This window comes from Hylobates moloch, unplaced genomic scaffold (assembly GCF_009828535.3).
Source record: "Hylobates moloch isolate HMO894 unplaced genomic scaffold, HMol_V3 SCAFFOLD_18, whole genome shotgun sequence".
NCBI lineage: Eukaryota > Metazoa > Chordata > Mammalia > Primates > Hylobatidae > Hylobates > Hylobates moloch.
In genome coordinates, this window is record NW_026652293.1 from 36,677,299 (window position 1) to 36,698,395 (window position 21,097).

The 21,097-nt window shown below is 41.8% G+C and overlaps 1 protein-coding gene across 2 annotated transcripts in view; it reads right to left on the reverse strand.

The window, feature by feature from the left end:
• CACHD1 (cache domain containing 1) overlaps nt 1-21,097 on the reverse strand; it is a 228,342-nt gene that overhangs the window by 49,655 nt on the left and 157,590 nt on the right. The window contains exons 5-9 of one of the 2 annotated variants that reach the window (XM_032136882.2): nt 19,190-19,316; nt 15,982-16,126; nt 14,464-14,680; nt 6,844-6,993; nt 471-704 (exon numbers count right to left, since the gene is read on the reverse strand). In XM_032136882.2, the coding sequence (XP_031992773.1) occupies nt 471-704; nt 6,844-6,993; nt 14,464-14,680; nt 15,982-16,126; nt 19,190-19,316 (873 nt within the window). The remainder of the gene's footprint in view (nt 1-470; nt 705-6,843; nt 6,994-14,463; nt 14,681-15,981; nt 16,127-19,189; nt 19,317-21,097) is intronic. The other variant, XM_032136883.2, reaches the window with a different exon arrangement.

A 21,097-nucleotide genomic window follows, 5' to 3' on the forward strand; every position in this document is an offset into this window, starting at 1 on the left:
AAAGATTTACTATCCCATTTTACAGGTGACCAAATGGAGAATTAATACCATTAAATAGCTTACCAAGGACAACACCTCAAGTGGAAGAGTGGAATTTGAAAACCCATCTGAGGCCAGGCCCATGTTTGTGCGACGATGCCGCGTTGCCTTGTCTCTGAGGCTGAATCCTCAGCACTTCTGAGCTTCATTTCCCATGTGCCATGATACAAAGCTACACTTTAGTTCTAATTCACAAACTTTTGGATATTCAAGAATCCTCACAAAGCCTCCCCAGAGAATACATCCGTTATGTGTACAGTGGCCAGGGTAATAAGGAAGAACCTGGGCTGGGGATTTCTGCTGTACAATACAGAGATATAGGACAGGTGGCAGGGGTGCTAAGAAACCCTATGATCCTGAGAAAGAGGTGCTCATTTCTATCCGCCCAATTCTTTTCCCTTTCCTTTAACACGACATTTATCCAAACTCACCATCTCCCATCTCATCAGAGAAGGGGAGGCTGAAGACGGCTTCGTCAATCATCCGGTTGGGAAGGTTTGTGTAGAACCTGCCCACTGTGGTCTCCAGGTTGCTCAACTGGTTCAGCACCATCATGCTGCCCTTAATCACAGGCAAGGCCGTCCGGTCTGGCACACCGTACTTCCCTGAATTCTGCTCAGCTAGATCCCTCAGAAAAGCCAGCTCTTTCAAACCAGTCACCCCATCTAAAACGGAAAGCCGAGAGAAGACCACAGAAAGCAAAATGGTTTATATCCATTCAACCTCTTGCTATTTAGATCAAATACGGGCATGGATGAGGTCTTGTAATACCAAAGGGGTTTTTGCAGAGACCACATGGACCCTGGACACAAATACCAGTTCCTGCTGAGGAAACAAAGCCTGAGGCATGGTCTTTCTTGAAATAGTCAAGAGGGGAAACGGACTCTTCACAGGGCAATAATGAAAAATAAATGCGCAAATAAAGGAGTCCCATTCAGTAAGAATGTGTTCTCCCCAAAAGTTAATTACATAATGAAAATTCATTTTCTGCATTTAATATTTAAAAGCAAAAGTAATAATTAACACGTCTGCATTTAATTTAATGTAGTAGATGACACTGCAAGAATTTTAAAGAATAGAAGTTGATCCTTTCATTCGTTACTTCTTCACCTATAAAACCACTTGCCAAAGTCTAGCTGCCATGCAACTAAATGAAAGAATTATGGATTGCATTTACTGATGCCTCCAAACCCTGTTTCTTTAAGCTCATTTTAATTATAAACATATTCATGCTTGATATTGTTAGGATAATACTGAATTTGATTTACTTAATACAAATTTTTTACATTTAGAGGGTTTTGAAAACTTTGTACAAAATTTAGGCATACTGGGATGTATTATTCTACAACATCTGTAATTTATAGCACAAAAATAAATTTAATACACTTTTTTTTTTTAGTTTGCTATTGTTGGAACATAGTCAAAGGATTAGAAACTGATTGCATATGGGCAGTGTTGTAAACGAATTCAAAATCATTTCAGTCACTACTGAGATTCTACCACTGCCTTTTTAAAAGGTTTTGTCTCATGTTCTTGCAGATTTCAATACCAAACCATGAACTATTCAGTCATTAAAAAGAATCTGAAGCTTTCATGGTTCATCTACCACATATGTCTTTAGCATTTCTACATAGAGAGTGTACATACTTCTAGCACTGGAAGTCCACTTCTAAAATCATGGCAGAATAAAATAAATATTAATTTCTTTCCCCCACCCTCCACCTTTTTTTTTTTTTTTTTTTGAGATACAGTCTCACTCTGTTGCCCAGGCTGGAGTGCAGTGGCCTGATCTCTGCTCACTGCAAGCTCCGCCTCCCGGGTTCACACCATTCTCCTGCCTCAGCCTCCCGAGTAGCTGGGACTACAGGCGCCTGCCACCACGCCCAGCTAATTTTCTGTATTTTTAGTAGAGACGGGGTTTCACCGTGTTAGCCAGGATGGTCTTGATCTCCTGACCTCACGATCCGCCCGCCTCGGCCTCCCAAAGTGCTGGGATTACAGGCGTGAGCCACCGTGCCCACCCACCCCCCCCACCATTTTTTTTGAGACAGTTTCCCTCTGTCACCCAGGCTGGAATACAGTGGTGCAATCCTGGCTCACTGCAACCTCCGCCTCCTGGGTTCAAACGATTCTCATGCCTCAGCCTCCCGGGTAGCTGGGATTACAGGCATACACCACCATGCCTGGATGTTTTTTTTTGTATTTTTGGTAAAGACGGGGTTTCACCATGTTGGCCAGGCTGGCCTCGAACTCCTGGCCTCAAGTGATCTGCCCACCTTGTCTCCCAAACCGCTGGGATTACAGGCGTCAGCCACCATGCCTGGCGAATCATTTCTTTCTTAAAACACATTATATTTAAATAAACTTGACTTTTGCTCCACTCATGCAATGCTAAAGGAAAGGAAAAAATACCCAGGCCAAATTAAGTCAGAATCAGATTACTGTTCCCTTTGCACAGGACAGAGCTGAGATAGGGGGTGAGGGATACACTCCAGAGTAAAAGTTAACACCAAAGACACGATTGGTATCTGACCTTATATCCTTGAGAAGCTCACAGAAGTAAAACAATAAAAGAAGAAAACTCGAGCAATAACTAAATTTCCCTTCTTTGTCATGTATTGCTTGAGTCTCTCAACATGTAAAAGAAAAGTGACAAACAACAATATCTACTAGGCAAAGAAGAGTAGCGTGGCATGGAAGGTTATGGAGGATTGAGTATGAGGTACTACTCTATCATGAGATGTTATGCAGGGATGGTAGGAAGGTCAGTAGGGTGGCTGATTGGTAAGTACGCTGGGTTGCCTATTATCAACATGGTCATGCTAGAAACTACATTTCCCAGGATCCTCTTTTCTTGTATGCTACCAGGTTAAAGGTGCAAAAAGTGAGGGCTGTATTGCGAGATTTGGGGGACAAAGTAAGAAGTGGTGAGAGACAGACACTGAGGGGCCAGAATGCTCCAGTTTGTCCTACTCTTCTCTGTGTTCAGCTCCCTTCCCTGGCTGTTGACCTGCTCACTGATAGCAACCCCAGGCATGTTCCAGATGCTTCACTGAGCATACACAGGGGCCAGCAACCACAAAAAGCCAACACCCTTCCATGGACTTCTACACCAGGTCTCCTAAGTGATCTTCCATGTTCCTAGCTTCTAGACTTCCCAGACTTCCCAGCAGGCCCCAACCTGGTTACTAAACTTTCTGAGATGTCAACTCCCCATTTTGGGTCTTTCATTTTTTTCTCCCACAATTTCTCCCAGTTTCTCCCACAATTGTGTGCATTCTAATTCTGACAATAAACTCTTTTTAAATTTAATTTTTATGGGTACATAGCAGGTGTATATATTTATGGTGTACATGCGATGTTTTGATACAGTTGTGCAATGTGTAATAATCACAGCAGAGTAATCGAGGTATGAATCACCCCAATCATTTATCATTTCTTTGTACTGTTAGGAACATCAAATTTCCACTGTATTAGTTATTTTAAAATATATAATAAATTACTATTGACTATAGTCACCCTGTTATATTATCAAATACTAGATCTTATTCCTTCTAACTATATTTTTGTTAGATAGAACGTAACCATTACCAATGATTACCCATTAACCATTCCCAATCCCCCCAACTTCTCTGGTACCCCTCCCAGTCTCTTATCTCCCGTAGTTCAAGTGTTTTATTTATTTTATTTTTTGAGACAGTATAACTCTATTGCCCAGGCTGGAGTGCAGTGGTGCCATCTTGGCTCACTGCAACCTCTGTCTCCCAGGTTCAAGTGATTCAAGTGATTCTTGTGCCTCAGCCTCCTGAGTAGCTAGGAATACAGGCATGGGTCACCACACTTGGCTAATTTCTGTATTTTAGTAGAGATGGGGTTTCACCACGTTGGTCAGGCTGGTCTCGAACTCCTGACCTCAGGTGATCCGCCTGCCTCGGCATCCCAAAGTGCTGGGATTACAGGCGTGAGCCTCTGAGCCTGGTCCAAGTGTTTTAATTTTTAGCCGACAACAAATTCTTTATTCCAGTTCTCTTAGTCGATCTGTTTCCCTATTTGTAAGTAAGGTTAATTGTGTCTACTCTAGTGGATCACACTTAGAAATAGCATTCTGAGAAAGAGAGAGAAAACTGGCAGTGAGGATGTGTGCCTGGCTAGATTAAAGGATGAAAGAGAAGAGAAACGGATGCTGAGATGGAAGTAACTAGAGATTCTAAAGTATGGAATTACTGTAACAGAAAGTGTGTAAGAGACTCTGGTTGAAGAATTTAGGACCAGTGAAGGAATGGGTGACAGCAAGGAAGTAAGGAAGTATCTGCCCAGGCAGACTTTCAAATCTAATGGAAGAGAAGTGATCCCTTCCTTTTGGGCCTCCTTACTCCTCTACTATTGAATTTCATTCGTCTTTCATGTCTACCTATCTTCCTCACTGGGTCACAAGGATCTTGCAGACAGGAACTTTGTATAATACAGCTCTGAAACCTTAGTACCCTGTGTTGTACATGGTAGGTGGTCAGTAAGTTTTATTTTCCTCCCTTCCTCTTTTTCTCTCACCCTTCCTACCTCTCATGAATGAAAGAATCCAACACAAAGGAGAAAAGAGCAACAGGTGGTCAGAGATGACACTGATGGGCACATGGCCAGGCATCCTCACCCACCTCAGCTGCTTTCAGTCCTGTGCTAAGCACTCAGAATGCAAAGAAAACTAAGACATAGTTCATGCCTGAGAAGTTCACATTCTTGTGGAAAGTGGAGGGAGAAGAGAGAGAGGACAGTATGTGAGCATCTTACTATAGTATAATGGGAGACATGCTTATCAGAATTAGGCACAAAGTGCCAGGGGACAAAGAGGACCTGGCCCTGGATGGCAGAGCTCCACCTCTGAGCTATGCTATCTGAGACAGGAAACCATATAAGCTTTCATAAACTCCTTACGCTGGCTTTGAGGACCTGTTCTTTTGGAGTCTTGCTCTGTCGCCCAGGCTGGAGTGCAGTGGCCCAATCTCGGCTCACTGCAAGCTCCGCCTCCCGGGTTCACGCCATTCTCCTGCCTCAGCTTCCTGAGTAGCTGGGACTATAGGCGCCCGCCACCATGCCTGGCTAATTTTTTTATATTTTTAGCAGAGATGGGGTTTCACCGTGTTAGCCAGGATGGTGTTGATCTCCTGACCTCGTGATCCGCCCGCCTCGGCCTCCCAAAGTTCTGGGATTACAGGCATGAGCCACTGAGCTCGGCCTTTGAGGACCCTTTCTTTACCAGGTACTACGTTAAGAACTTTAAACACAATCATATATTGCTTATTTATTATTACAACAACCCTATGCAGTAGATTTTACTATTTTTCATTTCACAGCTAAAACTGCAGTCTAAAGAGATTAAGTAACTTGCCATAAGCCAAACGACTAGCAAATGTGGACAGCAGCTAAGGACCACTAGACATCAGAGCCTGTGTTCTCTCAAGTGTGGTCTAGAAAACATTTGGAAGAGAATCACCCTGGCCAAAACGTAGATTCCTGAACCCCTCCTAAGAGGATCTGAATAAGAATCTGAGAGCAATGCCTGGAAATCTGCATTTTAAAGCCATTCCCCAAGGAATCCTTAGCACATCAGAATATGAAGCCCACTGTCCCTAAACCACATGGTTCTGCATGGAAATTTCACAGCTGACAAGAGAAACAAAAGATAGTAGGTGGGAAAGACTGCTTGATCAAGACATCGCCTTTTTCTTTTTTTTTTTTTTTTAAGACAGAGTCTTGCTCTGTCACCAGGCTGGAGTGCAGTGGTGCAATCTCAGCTCACTGCAACCTCTGCCTCCTGGGTTCAATTGATTCTCCTGCCTCAACCTCCTGAGTAGCTGGGACTACAGGTGCACACCACCACGCCCAGCTAATTTTTGTATTTTTAGTAGAGACGGGGTTTCACCACGTTGGCCAGGTCTTGATCTCTTGACCTCGTGATCAGCCCACCTCGACCTCGCAAAGTGTTGGGATTACAGGCGTGAACCACCGTGTCCAGCCAAGACATGGCCTCTTAAACACAAGAGAAGATGGCCACTTTGAATACGGAGGGCGATGGGCCTGAAGATGTCATGGGAGAAAAGCAACGTATTAACAGGCGGAGAGATAGAATACGGCTAGAAAATTGTGTTGCACTCAGACTAGTGGACAGGTTGAATAGCAGAAGGGAAAAAATGGAGTAGTAGCTTGAATTTACCAATTTACTAAACCCTTTTATATTCTGTCGTTCAACAGCAGCACAATCCATTTTAATAAGTGTTTACTGTACATTAAGGCTAATCCTCACAAGAACACTGCAAGGTAGATAACGCTTATCTCCATTTTACAGCTAAGGAAGCTGAGGTGGAGAAAGTGGCAGAAGAGGCTTCAGGTGGTGATTCTGCAGGAAAATGTGATATTCACAGATTGGGTTGTGCAGAAGAATCTAGGTCAGTGCTTGGGCTTCCTGCAGCTTAAACCAATGAGGTAAGTTAAAACCTTAGATAATCCTAGAATATGAAGGAGAACTGAAAAAAAAGGTGGGGCAGGGGGACACTGTATAAAATCCTCTGCAAGACCACATAAGTGGAGAAGAGGTTTAGAAACAAGCAGTTCGCTGGAGAGACAGATGAAGAGAAAGGAACCTCCTTACACGCCCTAAATACCAACATCCGGTAGAGAAAGAGCTGCCTGGTTGCCTTTTCCCGCAGCCTTCATCCAAGCACACTGTTATGATTCTTCTTCTTCTTTTTAAAGCAGCATACACTTAGAGGGATCTTTGATCTGAAAGGAAAATCTTGAAACTCTACCTACCGTTCATGAGGGCATAGGTGAGAATCATTACGGAGTTGTTTAGAAAGCTATTTTCTTCATTGATGACTCGGAGAGTCGCTTTTTTATCTTCTTCTGAAGAGTCCTTTGATGTAATGCCAGCTGACAGGTAAATGATGACCATGTCTGTATCTAAACAAAAACATATCAATTGAATGCTCTCTTTGGATTCTGGCTAAAGGCAGCAGTTCAGTTTCCTGTTCATGTCCTTGGACGTCCCCACCTCGAGGACCTGCCTAGCCCACGGTTCCTAGTCCCTCCCATTTGATGCTGTGGCTTTCATCCCCCTGCTTCTGCCTTTCTTCCATCCCAACCTTTCTGGACAATGAGGCCACATTTATGCAGTATCAGGTAAGGAGATGTTCCTAATATATTTACCAGATAAAAGGAGGTGATTTCCTTTAGGCACCCATGGTTATAGTAATTTAAGCCAATACAAATGGAAATCTCTCCTGCCTTCTGAGACAGATGACACAGAACGCGACTTATCCTTTCCTCCGTGATGCAGGAACATCACCACGAATGCTCGTTTCTTGAGGACCAGGCTTTAAAATGATGACTCTTTCAGGGCTCTTCAGGCACATAATGTTATTTGCTCCTAGACTAAATATCTCTAGGTAATTTTCATTTAAAAATCTCATCAGTAGAGCAGTGAAACATGGACTTAGAAGCCAGATGCCTGTGTTCAAAGCCCAGCTCTGCTACGTACAAGCTGCGTCTGGGTAATTGAGGCAAATTTCTCAACCTCTCTACACCTAATTTTCTTTGTCTATAAAATGGGAGTAATGACAGGACTGACTTATAGTGTTGCTGTGAAGAATAATTGGTTATTTTACATAAAGACTATCAGCAAAAAGGTGATGAAAAAAAGAAGGTAAAAGAGAAAAAAAAGAAACTACAACACACACACAAAACGAAAACAAAAGCCATGCCATTGGATTGAAGGAGCACCCCTGAGTTAGAAGTGAAATTATTTTCCAAATAGGGCTGCGAGGTAGATTAACTGAGAGTTAATTTTGGTCCAGTAGAGCTTCTGTCAAGTGGGTTGACTAAAAAAAAGCAAAGGTGATGAATTTCCTACAATTAGAGATAAATAAGCAGAGGCTAAATGACCACAATAAAAAGAGGGAAGTCAGAAAGCTAGACTTTTACATCCTCTTTCTAATCTGTAATTCTTTGATTTAACATATATATATATATATATATGTGTGTGTGTGTGTGTGTATGTTGAGTGTGTGTGTGTGTGTGTGTGTGTATATTTTCAGACTGAGTCTTGCTCTGTCACCCAGGCTGGAGTGCAGTGGTGTGATTTCAGCTTACTGCAACCTCCTCCTTCAGGGTTCAAGTGATTCTCATGCCTGAGATTACTGTAGTGGGACTACAGGCATGTGCCACTATGCCTGGCTAATTTTTTGTATTTTTAGTAGAGATGGGGTTTCACCATGTTGGCCAGGCTGGTCTTGAACTCCTGACCTCAAATGATCTGCCCGCTTTGGCCTCCCAAAGTATTGGGATTACAGGCGTGAGCCACCACACCTGGCCTCAATATATATTTTTAGGACATCCTACATATTTATCTTTTTACTGAGAAATATTTATGTAATATGTTACACCCATATTTCTTCAGGTTTCTGTTACTGTGTTTTAGTTGAGGTTGCTCTAAAGTGACTGTGGCAGGCAACCTCAAACTTGGTCCCTTAGTGATTCCATGTCTTGACATTCATTCACCTCCTGGGGTAGTTGCCTCCCTTGAGTGTGGCTGGATTTAGTGAGTCACTTCTAATGACTAGAATGCAGCAGAGGTGATGGGATATCAAGACCAAGACTAGTTTACAAAAAGACTGTGGCTTCTGCAAGGGGGGCTTTCTCACTCTGAAGAAAGCCAGCTGGCAGGCTGTAAGCAGTCCTATGGAGAGGCAAGGAACAGAGGCCCTTGGAACTGAAGATCCTGCCAGCAAAAGTGTGAGTGAGCTTGGAAGCAGCTATTTCTCCAGCAGAACTTTGAGATGACAGCAGCTCTGGGCAATAGGCTGACTGCCGTCTCAAGAAACTCGTTGGGCCAGAGGAACCCAGCTACGCTGGGTCCAGATTCCTGAAGTACAGAAACTATGAGACAATAAAGATGTATTAAGCCACAGAGTGTTGGAATAATTTGTTACACAGCAATAGTTAATGAATATAGCTACCCTTTAAAAAATTATCCTAGTGGTGAAGACACAAAGCTTGAATTTCCTTCAAATTATACATTTCCATTTTAGATTTAAGTATTCTTTATTATGGAGAATTTAACAGTTATAATATATGAATGTCAGATAACTGAACTGAGTTTAACAAAATTTGACTCTAAGAAATAAATGCATTCAAAGTTCCTCTTATTTATTCCTAATACTTAATACCAATTTTGATACCTGAACATTCTCTAGTGAACATTAACTGCACATTTAAATTTCACTATTTAGTTATCAGAGATTAGGAAGTGAATGCTGATGCAAAAAGAAAATCACACTTCAGGAATATTCTTGTCTTAAATTAGATGTCAATATTTTTTCAGTTGTATATACAGTTCGGTAAATTATTTTATAAGGATCCTAAACAGTTCATTTAAACTTCGGACTGAAAAACACAAAAACAAAAATTGTTTGAGTCCCTAGTTGGAGGGAACATATATATATATATATATGTTGATACAGCATGAGGAAGATCTACGGTATGGCACAAACCATCTCCTCATGGCGAAAGTACATGTGTGATAAATTCCTGAACACATCTAGGGTGACCTAAAAGAGAACCCTAGTCTCTAAGTTTTCTCACTTAGCCTTATGATTCTGCATAAAATACACTGTCATTTAGAGCTGTTTCTAGGGCAGAGGTCCATGTCTGGAAGGCCAGAAGGCTTGCAGCCCTTGAGCTGCTTTGGTAGCCAAGCACATTTTCTTTCCATTCCAACAACAGGACATACACTCTGTAAGTATCCTTGCTGGCTCTGCCCAACCCCTGGCTCCATTCCCACCTTATCCTCAAGAAAAATTGAGTTATTTTTCCATTCTTATCAGATCTGTCAAATTTGGTTTGATTTGTTTTTTTTTAATGCATTGGGATATTCCCTTTTTAGTCACCCACTTAGAGCAATTTTAGGGGTGAGTAATTACAGGGACTTGGGGTAGATCAGATATGCAGCACGTAACTGGAAGAAAATGTAATAGCTCTCCATTTGGTGAGTCTCTCTATAAGCCACCAGGCATGTCTTGGGGTCAACATCAAAAGGGGAAGAGCAACTCAAATTTGGGCTTTGCCCATACCATTAGATCTCCACTCTTAACCATCTTTAATTGAAGTTCATTATGATCCTCAACTAATCAGCTCCAAAACAAATTCAGAACAAACAACTCCAAGATGTTAATGCTGTCAGTTAAAGATCTACCATAAGACTGAAAAAAGGGTCAGAATTGGACAAAAGTTTTAGACCTTCTGGTTGATATAAGGCAAATTAGTGTCAACCAACAATGATTTATGACATGTAGCTTACTTTTATATGGCTACCAATGTGGGCATACACTTTACTTTCATGTACAGACTAACCCTTACAACAATTGTCAAGAGTAGATCTTATTATTTGAATAACTTCACATGTGGCACCTAAAACAGCACCAGATATACAGTAGACATTAAATAATTGTCTGTAGAGTGAAGAGAAATAGTGATGTATAGAGTTAACAGTAGAATAAACTTCTAGGAAGTGTATACAGAGCCCTTGCTACACTGTTGCCTAGGCCTTGGCCATCTTTGGGCCTGAGGTCAACTTAGGACATCTAGGGCATCTGATCTAGTTTAGCTGGACCTAGAAGTCTTATAGGAAACTGAATATCATAATAATCACAGGAAGTACGCATTGGATATTTATGATGGAATCCTGGATGTTATCACCCCTCCATTTACAGATGAGGAATCCAGGTCTGGAGAAAATAAAACAATATAGACAAATCCACAAGGTTAGAAAAATTTCAGAGTAGATCACCGGTTGAAATTCATAACCTGCATAACTCCTGGGCTATATTGCCTGACAGTACCCTGGGACCGCTCCTTAACAAACTGGACAATGCTCATTCCTGAAGTCTTTTCTTTATACAAACTAATCTAGGTTATTTTTTCTCTAAACTGTCAGTAAAAGCTATAAACTAAGTTTACAGTGAGCTAAGCCTTAGAAACATCTTACTTGGCCTAAAAAGGGCTCCTCTGAGTATTTAGAAAACTGTGCCTTCAAAATATGTCCAAGTCTTTAATGGTCAACCTTCTTGCCATGTTTTTGTTCGCCAATATTAAGAAAAACAAACAGAGAAAAATCCGGAGGAGAAATGCCTCTCATCAAACCAGCCTCCTGCTCACGCGCAGTGCAGGAATGTCTGTGAGAAGAGATTTAATGAGGTCTCTATTCACAGTTTTAAAGCTGGAACAAATGTCAACATCTGAAAATCAGGGATTTCACAAGAAAATCCAGATTTCTGGCATCTCTTGAAACAGAAGATCTGGCAGCACTGGGCAGACATTCCTGCTCAATGGACTGAACAGAGGAGCAGCTGCCCTCTGGATGGTGCATGTGTCCGTGTGACCATGTTCTCCAACTCATCCTCATTACCTTCCCCCAGCTCACTTGACTCAAATGCGCTGCCTGGCCACTGTGGACATCTGAGTTTGCAACTGCTAGTCTAACATTTCTCTCCATTATTTGAAAAGTATAATAATCAAAACTAGATTTTAAAGATGGTTTGATGACAGAAGAATTTGGTAGAAAGAACACTTCTAGTGAGGAATGCTGACAGGTGGCTGGCGTTGACAAACAGGCCAATCTGCCTTGAGTACTTGAGTTCAGCCTTGTTAACTAACCTTACTGAACCAAGGGCAACTTTACACTCAGCCACCCCATAATATTGGCTTGTGGATAGCTGATGCTTGCCAAAGCTGGTAGGCCAAATTCTAAGGTGATCTAAATGAGCAACATCCTGTATACTGCTAAATGTGGGCATAACCTGTAACTTGCTTCTAAGAAGAAGAACACAGCAAGCAATGAGCCATTACTCCTGTGATTGTGCTTGCAAAGATGGATGGATGTTTGCCAAGGTCCCTGATAAACTCACTTTGAGTTAATCACAACCGAGAGTAATCTGATTAAATCAAAAGGGAAAGTGGGGCTGATCTAATCAGATGAGCTTGTTAAAAGAGGGCCCAAGCCTTCTCTGAAGCCAGGTATTTGAAGAGATGCTCTTCTATTGGCCTTGAAGAAGTAAATGAAATGAGTTTTACAGTTGCAAGGAAATGAACTCTGCCAACAAACATGTGAGCTCATGTTTGTTGAACCTTAGCAGGAACCTTAGGACTCTGAATGAAAGGTAGTCCCACTGACACTCCAATGGTAGCCTTGTGAGACCCTAAACAGAGGACTCAGCTAAGCTGTACCTGGACTCCTGACCCACAAAAACTGTGAGATAACAAATGTATATTGTGTTAAACTGCTAAGTTTGTGGTAATTTGTTATGCTGAGACATAAAACTAACACATCACTTACCATCATTAGTTATAATTACAGTAGCTTCCTTCTTTTGAGGATCCATTATGTGCTAGGCACTATGCTTTGCATTAATCAGTGCTTAGTTTAAACACAGACACAATGAAGGGCTTGAAAATGTATTCTTTAAATTTATCTCAATAGGATACATTAATGTTTTCAAACAAAGAAAAAAACTATAAACAGATTTTTGTTTTGTTTTGTTTTGTTTTGGAGACTGAGTCTCTCTCCGTCACCAGGCTGGAGCGCAGTGGCGCAATCTCGGCTCACTGCCACCCGCTTCCCGGGTTCAAGCAATTCTCCTGCCTCAGCCTCCCGAGTAGCTGGGATTACAGGCGTGTGCCACCACGTCCAGCTATATTTTTGTATTTTTAGTAGAGACGGGGTTTCACCATGTTGGTCAGGCTGGTCTTGATCTCGTGACCTTGTGATCCACCTGCCTCAGCCTCCCAAAGTGCTGGGATTACAGGCATGAGCCACCGCACCCGGCCTATAAACAGATTTTTGAAGATAAAAGGGAAAATGAAATAGATTCCTTCAAGTAGTTTCAAAGCATGAGCCCCATTTCAAATATCTTTTCCCTTACTTTAGCATGCATCCTAATTCCAGATTTTCTTTAATACATAAAAATTAAATTAGAGGCCAGGCGTGGTGACTCATGCCTCTAATTCCAGCACTTTGGGAGGCCGAGGTGGGGGGATTACAAGGTTAGGAGTTCAAGATCAGCCTGACCAACATGGTGAAATGCGGTCTCTACTTAAAATACAAAAATTAGCCAGGCATGGTGGCACATGCCTGTAATCCCAGCTACTCAGGAGGCTGAGGCAGGAGAATCGCTTGAACCCGGGAGGTGGAGGTTGCAGTGAGCCGGGATTGAGCCATTACACTCCAGCCTGGGTGACAAAGTGAGACTCCATCTCCAAAAAAAAAATTAAATTAGAGTGCCTTTGTACATCTGAAGGGCAATGCTCATCTAAATGACAGCTGGTTAGAAGAAGGAAGGATCAAGGCAAGAATTCCTGCTGCCCGCTTCACGTCCACATGTGCACAAGCAGACATCCACTCCAAGTCAAAGAGGAAGCAAAGCTGACAATCAGCATTAGAAAGGATGTGGAGATTCCCTTGGGACATAAGTGCAGACATGATCTAAATAAAGGGGCAGGAAGGGGAGGCTCTGAGAGTCAAGAAATTGTGCAGACTGACCGTCTTTGATTGGAAAAGATGAGAAAAATCCAGTTAACACTCTAGAATTAGAAGATGATGAAGACAACATATGACAATTTTATCCCAAATCTTTTTTTTGAGACAGAGTCTTGCTCTGTCACCCAGGCTGGAGTGCAGTGGCATGATCTCGGCTTACTGCAACCTCTGACTCCTGGGTTCAAGTGATTCTCCTGCCTCAGCTTCCCGAGGAGCTGGGACTATAGGCAACCACCACTATGCCTGTCTAATTTTTTTTTGTATTTTTAGTAGAGATGGGGTTTCACCATATTGGCCAGGCTGGTCTCGAACTCCTGACTTTGTGATCCACCTGCCTTGACCTCCCAAAGTGCTGGGATTATAGGCGTGAGCCACCGCACCTCACCCCCAATCAATTTTTTTTTAATCCCTCTATGCTGGGCGCGGTGACTCATGCTTATAATTCCAGTACTTCGGAAGGCAAAGACAGGTGGATTGCTTGAGCTCAAGAGTTGGAGACCAGACCGGTCTCAGCCAGTGAAACCCTTTCTTTACCAAAAATACAAAAATTAGCTGGGCGTGGTGGTGTACGCCTGTGGTCCCAGCTACTTGGGAGGCTGAAGTAGAAAGATTGCTGGAGCCCAGGAAGTCAAGGCTGGTGTGAGCCATGATCACACCACTGCATTGCAGCTTGGACAGAGCAAGACTCTGTCTCAAGGTAAATAAATAAATAAATAAATAAATAAATAAATAAATAAATAAATAAAATCTCTCTAAACATCATTGTGTGATCAATTTACAATATATTCCTATTGCCATCTTTATCTATTATGCTTGTAAGTCCTCTGAGAGAACGCACTCACTTGCTTGGAACTTTGTGTTATTGTTTGTGCTTCGAATCAGCTGAAATGCCTTCTGGAATCCCACTGCGTGCTGGGTAGGACTGTCTGAAGACTTCACGCTGCTAACAAAGGTGGACATTTTCCTTTTTGTCTCACTGGTGGCTGGAGACAAGAAGGTCTTATAGCACTGGTCTAGTGAGCAAGTCCGGACGGTATCTGCCACAGTCAACACAGAAATCTGCAGGAAAGAAAAAAAAAAAAAAAGCAAACTTGTTATCCCACCATTTAAAGATTTATTTATTTATGTAACAGAAGAGCCCAAGGAGTGAGAAGGCCTACAGAACAGATTCTGAGAGTTTCAAAATAAATCCCTGGAGCCATCAATCTATCAAATTTGAAGAGGATCCATAAGGATTGGTAAAGTGGGGAAACCCCTAGAGTTTGGTTTTTGTTCCAAGATGAAGTAGTAGTATTGTGTTCATATATAACATTAAACACACACACAAACTATTTTATGCAGAGAAAAGTCATAGCAACAATGAACTATCCTGTTGTTCAACCTGGAGGTGAGGGGTGAGGGTAAGAGAGTGAGGTGTGTGTGTTTTAAGCTACTAGGTTAGTGAGCAAAACCTCTGGAGTTGGCAAAGTCAAAATGATGAAGCAGAAAATGTCCACAGGCAACAGATTATCATTAGGTGTACCCACATCTCTCTCCGAGGTGTCCCAGAGATTAGTCAGCCACTAGCAGCTTTCCCTTCTCCTTGACTTCCCAACAATCTTGCAATAAAGTTCAGCCATCCATCAGCAACCAAATCCCCCACCCCTCTCCTCCTCAGCGTAACCTCCAGTGTGAAAGTCATGGCTAATTAGAAACCTTACCATGAGCCATAAAGAAGTGTAAGACTAAGCTTGGTGGTAGTTACGAAAGAGATTTTTGGATTGGTGGCTGCTTCCTCAAATATTAGAATAATACTCTTTTCCCAAAGTCTTTTCTTTTCCCAAAGTCCTTTTAAAGATGGATTTAAAAAAAATATTCAGATGGTTCCTGACATACAATGGTTTGACTTTACGATGGTGAGAAAGCGATAGGCAGGCAGTGAAGCTGTACTTTGAATTTTGGATCTTTTCCCAGGCTCCTGATACTCTCTCATGGTGCTGGACAATGGCAGTGAGCAGCAGCTCCCAGTCAGCCATGCAATCACAAAGGAGAACCGCTGATATAGTATTCTGCAGTGTACTGTATTCAATAAATTACACGAGATAGCCAATACTTTATTATGTTATAAAATAGGCTTTGTGTTAGATGATTTTCCATAACTGAGGGCTAACCTAAGTGTTCTGACAATGCTTAAGGTAGGCTAGCCCAAGCTGTGATGTAGCTCAGGTGTATTAAATGCATTTTCAACTTATGATGGATTTATCAGGATATAACCCCATTGTAAGTCAAGGAGGATCTGTATATCACAAAACAACAAAGTACTTTTAAAAAGGCATTCAAGGAGAACCCGAAGCCATAGGGGTCGCAAGGGTCACGGTCACCTTGTCATGTTCGTCGATGGCGCTGAGGATGACCTGAGCAGCGTCCTTGGCAATCTGAAGCTGAGTGTCTGTGACTGAAGCCCCGTGGTCCAGAATCACTACTATGTGCTTTGACTGCGGCCGGACTGTAGAGACGTAGATGGGTCTGGAGGGAGAAGAAGCTCTCTGGGGTCAGTCTTGGTTTAGGTAAAGGGCCTCAACTTAACACAGCTGTGAACACTACAGTGCATGGGCATGTTGGTCTCTGTGTTCTCCCAGGGATGGCACAAGGATGGAGAGATCCACATGGAAGGAGAAACCATATTGGTGCATTGAAAAGAATACTTAAGACAACAAGGTGTGTCTGTAGAACAGGGATGGGTAATTTATGCCTTTAAAGATCAAAGCAGACAGAAGTTTTTCAGGAGCAAACCCTTTCGGAGGTTGGCTTTTTCAGCATCACTAACATCCTACTTTTCTTTTCTTTTTTTTTTTTCAGAAAAAAGCCGGATGTTAGTGATCTTTAACCCAATGCTTTCTGCACAGCTTAAAACTTCTAGTAGTTAAAATCCTCATATAAAATATGCACAACTTCTGCTTGGTATTGCCCAGTGTACCTGTTTTGCTAAAGGATGAGAGACCAGCCAAGGAGAAAAAGGTCCCAACACCAGGGTTGGATTCTCCTCCGCAGACTTGCAGAGTGGGGCTTGGCTAGAAGTGAGGCAGCCTATAACCCGTGAGCATGCTGAGCAGCTTTGAATGGCAGGTTTGGTTTCTCTCTTCTCACACAAAGGCTCCTGCTAAGAGGCCCCTTTCCTTTCTGGACTGAAACAATTCACATAGGTTAGCCACCAAAAGGCCCCTTATCTGAGCATTTAAAACTGTGCCATCAAAATTTGTCCAAGTCCGTGATAGCCACTCTTCTTGCCAGGTTTTTGTTTGCCAACATTGAAAAAAAGGGGGTTGGGAGCAGCCACAAAGGAGAAATGCCTCCCATCAAAGCAGCCTTCTGCTAATGTACGGTGCAGGAAGGTTTGTGAGAAGAGGTTTAATGAGGTCTCTATTCACAGTTTTAAAGCTGGAACAAATTAGAAGGAGTTTAAGAAAGCAAATCAGCCTCAAGAGAATTCTCTCCTTTACTGACATCCCTAAAACACTAGATTTTCCTGTGAAATGTTAGATGCCAGCTGAATCACAAAAGCCTGGACACAAATTAAGAAATGTAGGCAAAGTACAAAAAAACCTCAAAATCTGGCCAAATTTACACTAGTTGTTCTCAAGCCCAAAGTCCTGCAGTAATTACTAAAGTACCACTATATTTTCAGGAGTCAATACCATTGAGCCACTAGGGAAATGCAATAAAAAGAATCCAGGAGAGGTGGCTACAGAAATGAAACAGAGTACAGAAAAGAAGGAAAATTTGATCATCTCAACATTGACAAGTAGGTCAAATATTTAACTTTTTAGATTCTCCAAGCTAGGTGGGTGGATTTTCTTTAAAATGACACACTTCCGTTGTTCAAATTCAATTCACATAAATGAAACTTGGGATATGTGTTGGCATTGTCACATTAAGTTGTTAAAAGCTGCTTTAGCGGGATATATAAATAGTGATGTTAAATGTACAAACTGGGGGGCAGTCCTCATAGAATGACTGGTATCCACCAATTGCTTTCTTGTGTTGCTATGTCCTGAAATCCATTCCATACTTCCAAGGAATGTAGGGAACTTGGAAAGGCATCATAGGAAAGCAGTTAGGACAAGAGATGTGAATCTCAGTCCATGAGGAGAGAAATGTGGATCATTTAGACAAGGGAAAAGAGGTTCAAGGGCTAATTAGTGCAGATTTAGGGTGAAGATACATGAAAACTTTCCAAATTGCCTTGTGTAGGTGACTGCTGATTTTGACAAAGTTTTGCTTTCCTTCTTAAACTTTTCTTCACAGGTGCTTCATTAAAATCAGCATGCCATCTTGCCTATCTCTTCTTAGAAGCAAATGAGAATTAGATGGTTCATGGTGGCCTTTGTTCTCGTGAGAAGCCATGGTCATGGCTTCTGGTCCAGTCTCCAAGACACCCAAGTCTTCACCAGAATGTGTGGGGAGGGAAAGGAAGAAACCATACACACAATAAAAATATCTTAGGATGGCTGGGCACGGTGGCTCATGCCTGTAATCCCAGCACTTTGGGAGGCCTGAGGTCAAGAGTTTGAGACCAGCCTGGCCGACATGGCAAAACTTCGTCTCTACTAAAAATACAAAAATTAGCCAGGCATGGTGGTGGGTGCCTGTAATCCCAGCTACTCGGCAGGCTGAGGCAGGAGAATCGCTTGAACCCGGGAGGCAGAGGTTGCAGAGCTGAGATAGCGCCATTGCACTCCAGCCTGGGCAACAAGAGCAAAACTCCATCTCAGGAAAAAAAAAATAATCTTAGGAAAAGCACAGATGAAGTATTTTCCTTGGGGAAAAATTCTAGATACAATTTAAAGTGAAGATGAAGGGAAGCTAAAGTAATTGTGTAGACTCAGAAAATGGTGTGAAAAGTGGGCACCCTGCACTAGAGCTCCAGATGTTCTGGCATCAAACATCTAACACTGCAAACAGGAAACTGTCAGGATTAAATAGGAAAGTATATTTGCTTCGGGGGGTTCTATAATTAATGAGTCTTGTCATACAAATTATCTCACCATTATTGCCCTTCTGGCTACATGGTAGAATCTCAAGTCATGTCTGTGAGTGAGAAAAGCAGGATGTTAGTAATTTTTAATCCAATGCTTTCTGCTCACCTCAAAACTTCTAATAGTTAAAATCTGCATGTAAATTTCATGCAGTATGTCATCATAGAAAGGGAAGTTGAGTATAACAAACTACTCTGAGATACGTTATATTTTCAAGGGCTGCACTATAGACAAGGTACCATCATTTACATTTCAACAAAGAATTCTGAAACTCAAAACACTCTAGGTGCTTCACACAATTTGGCTTCATGAGTAAGTACCTTTTTATATTTGGCATATTAGATAGCTATAGAAAAGCTCTGGGTTTTGAAATTTGCCCTTGCCTGGAATTTCACATCCACATATACTAAATGGTGAATTCATTTCAGAACAAGTACAGATTTCTGAATCCACAGCTTAAAGGCATAGCCATGAGTAGAAATGAGAAGTTTTATATTTCATGTAGATCACTCTTAAGCAATAATTAAAAACTTTGGCATGCAAGTCAACATACCTACTGCGGTGTTCGTAGCTGCCCTTACACCGGAACTTGTGTGCTGGGAAAACAGTGAAAATTCCTTCTTCTGAACTGAAATATTGCCACTTAATTCCAGGGTTGGATTTCAGGTTGTCTGCAAGAACTAGAGGGGTAAGGAAAATGAAACATAACACCAAATCCACAGGTGCATGCAGGCACTGCTCCTCAGGCATCTGTTTTGCATGAACTGCTTGTAGTATGAAGAAATCCCACTAGATACAAGGTTGTAAATTTTCTATGAAACATTTGCTTTCTGCCCCTTAAAAAATACCCCAAGAACAGAAAATACAATGTTTCAGCTAAGTGAAGTTATTACTCTTAATATTGTACCATGACATTATATGTCTTGGATTATTTTTTCAGTACAAATGATTCATTTGCATTAATCTCTCCCTGCACTGAGCTGGTCCCTGTTGGGCTAGCACACACTAGTTGGCTTGGGGTACAGTCTGTAACTGTAGAAAACAGTGATGTTAATAGGCTGATGTTAATAGGCCTCATCGCCAGAGGGACTAGACCTGTGACCTTAACCTTGCCTTTACTTCACAATGAAGGAAACAGCATACATGCTACTTAAAAAGACAGGCCATAATCATTCGGTAAAGCTGTTACTTATGGAAAGATTCCTCTGTGCCAGTGCTGGAATACAGGCTTCCTTATGTTATCTCATATCATCCATAAAGCAACCCCAAGATGTTGGTGGTATTGTTATCACTACTTTGGAGTCGAGAAAATATGCTTAAGTGATTTATCAAAGACCTCATCAGTAAATGGCCAAGCTGGGATTCAAACCTGGCTGTCCTGACTCCTGTGTTCCTTACATCATGCTATACTCCCCCCCGTCATCTACACAGCATCCCTACCACTGACCTGCATCTGCCATTCCCTCAGCCCAAGTGCCAACCACCTTGTTGTGTGCAATCCGGTCCCACGACCTCCATGAAGTCTTTCTTACCCTCTCCCGCAATCAGAATTTCCTCTCTTTTCTGAGCTCTTAGGATCTTTTGTTCTGCTCCATTCTGACTCAGCTATTTATTACACACTTACTATGCGCTGGTCACTGCTTTACATTTGGCAAGATATACAAAGATGAGCACAAAACAAGCCCTATTGTAATAACTGATATACAAGCAGACTTATACAGATGGATATGGAACAAAAAGAAATTCAGTGGAGGGAAGATTCCAAGCAAAGGTAAAAAGGAAGGAATGCATGAGGTGTATTTGACCAGAAAATACATTAAGCTTTAAACACCCATGTGATCAAATAAGGATCTGTTTATATGACTATAAGGGCTGAGATATGACTCTAACCATGATGATGGATCTTCACCTCTACTGTAGACAAAGAGCTTTCACACAGGATATTTAAGTTTCACAAAATAATACATGATATGTGGTCTTATCTTCAGATTGCAATGAAGAAACTGAAGGTCAAAGAAATTAAATGGCCCTTTATAACACTGCGTTTTATTTTCTTCATAGCATTTATCACCATCTGAAATATCATTTTTTAATACCAGTTCATCCTTCTCTTCTCCCTCCCCACCCCCAGTTACATTTTAAGGGCAATGCAATGAAGAACTTGGTCTTGTCCCCCCTATAACCTAGAAAAATGTATGCACAGTGAGTGTAAATAGTTCCTACACAAATGAATATGCACAGCTAGTAGGTGGTAAGATCATGTCTTGAACATAGCTCTTCTGACTCTGTGTTTCTCACTAAATCCTTCGGCCTCAAATAAAAGTGGGTGGACTAATTATGGTACTATGTTTTTATACCATAGGTAGCATCAGGAATTACATTACGAAATGGGAGTTGCAAAGATTTGCAGGATATTGTGGGGGTGATGGTTCCCTGTGAACTCAGGTGCAACAGTCACGTG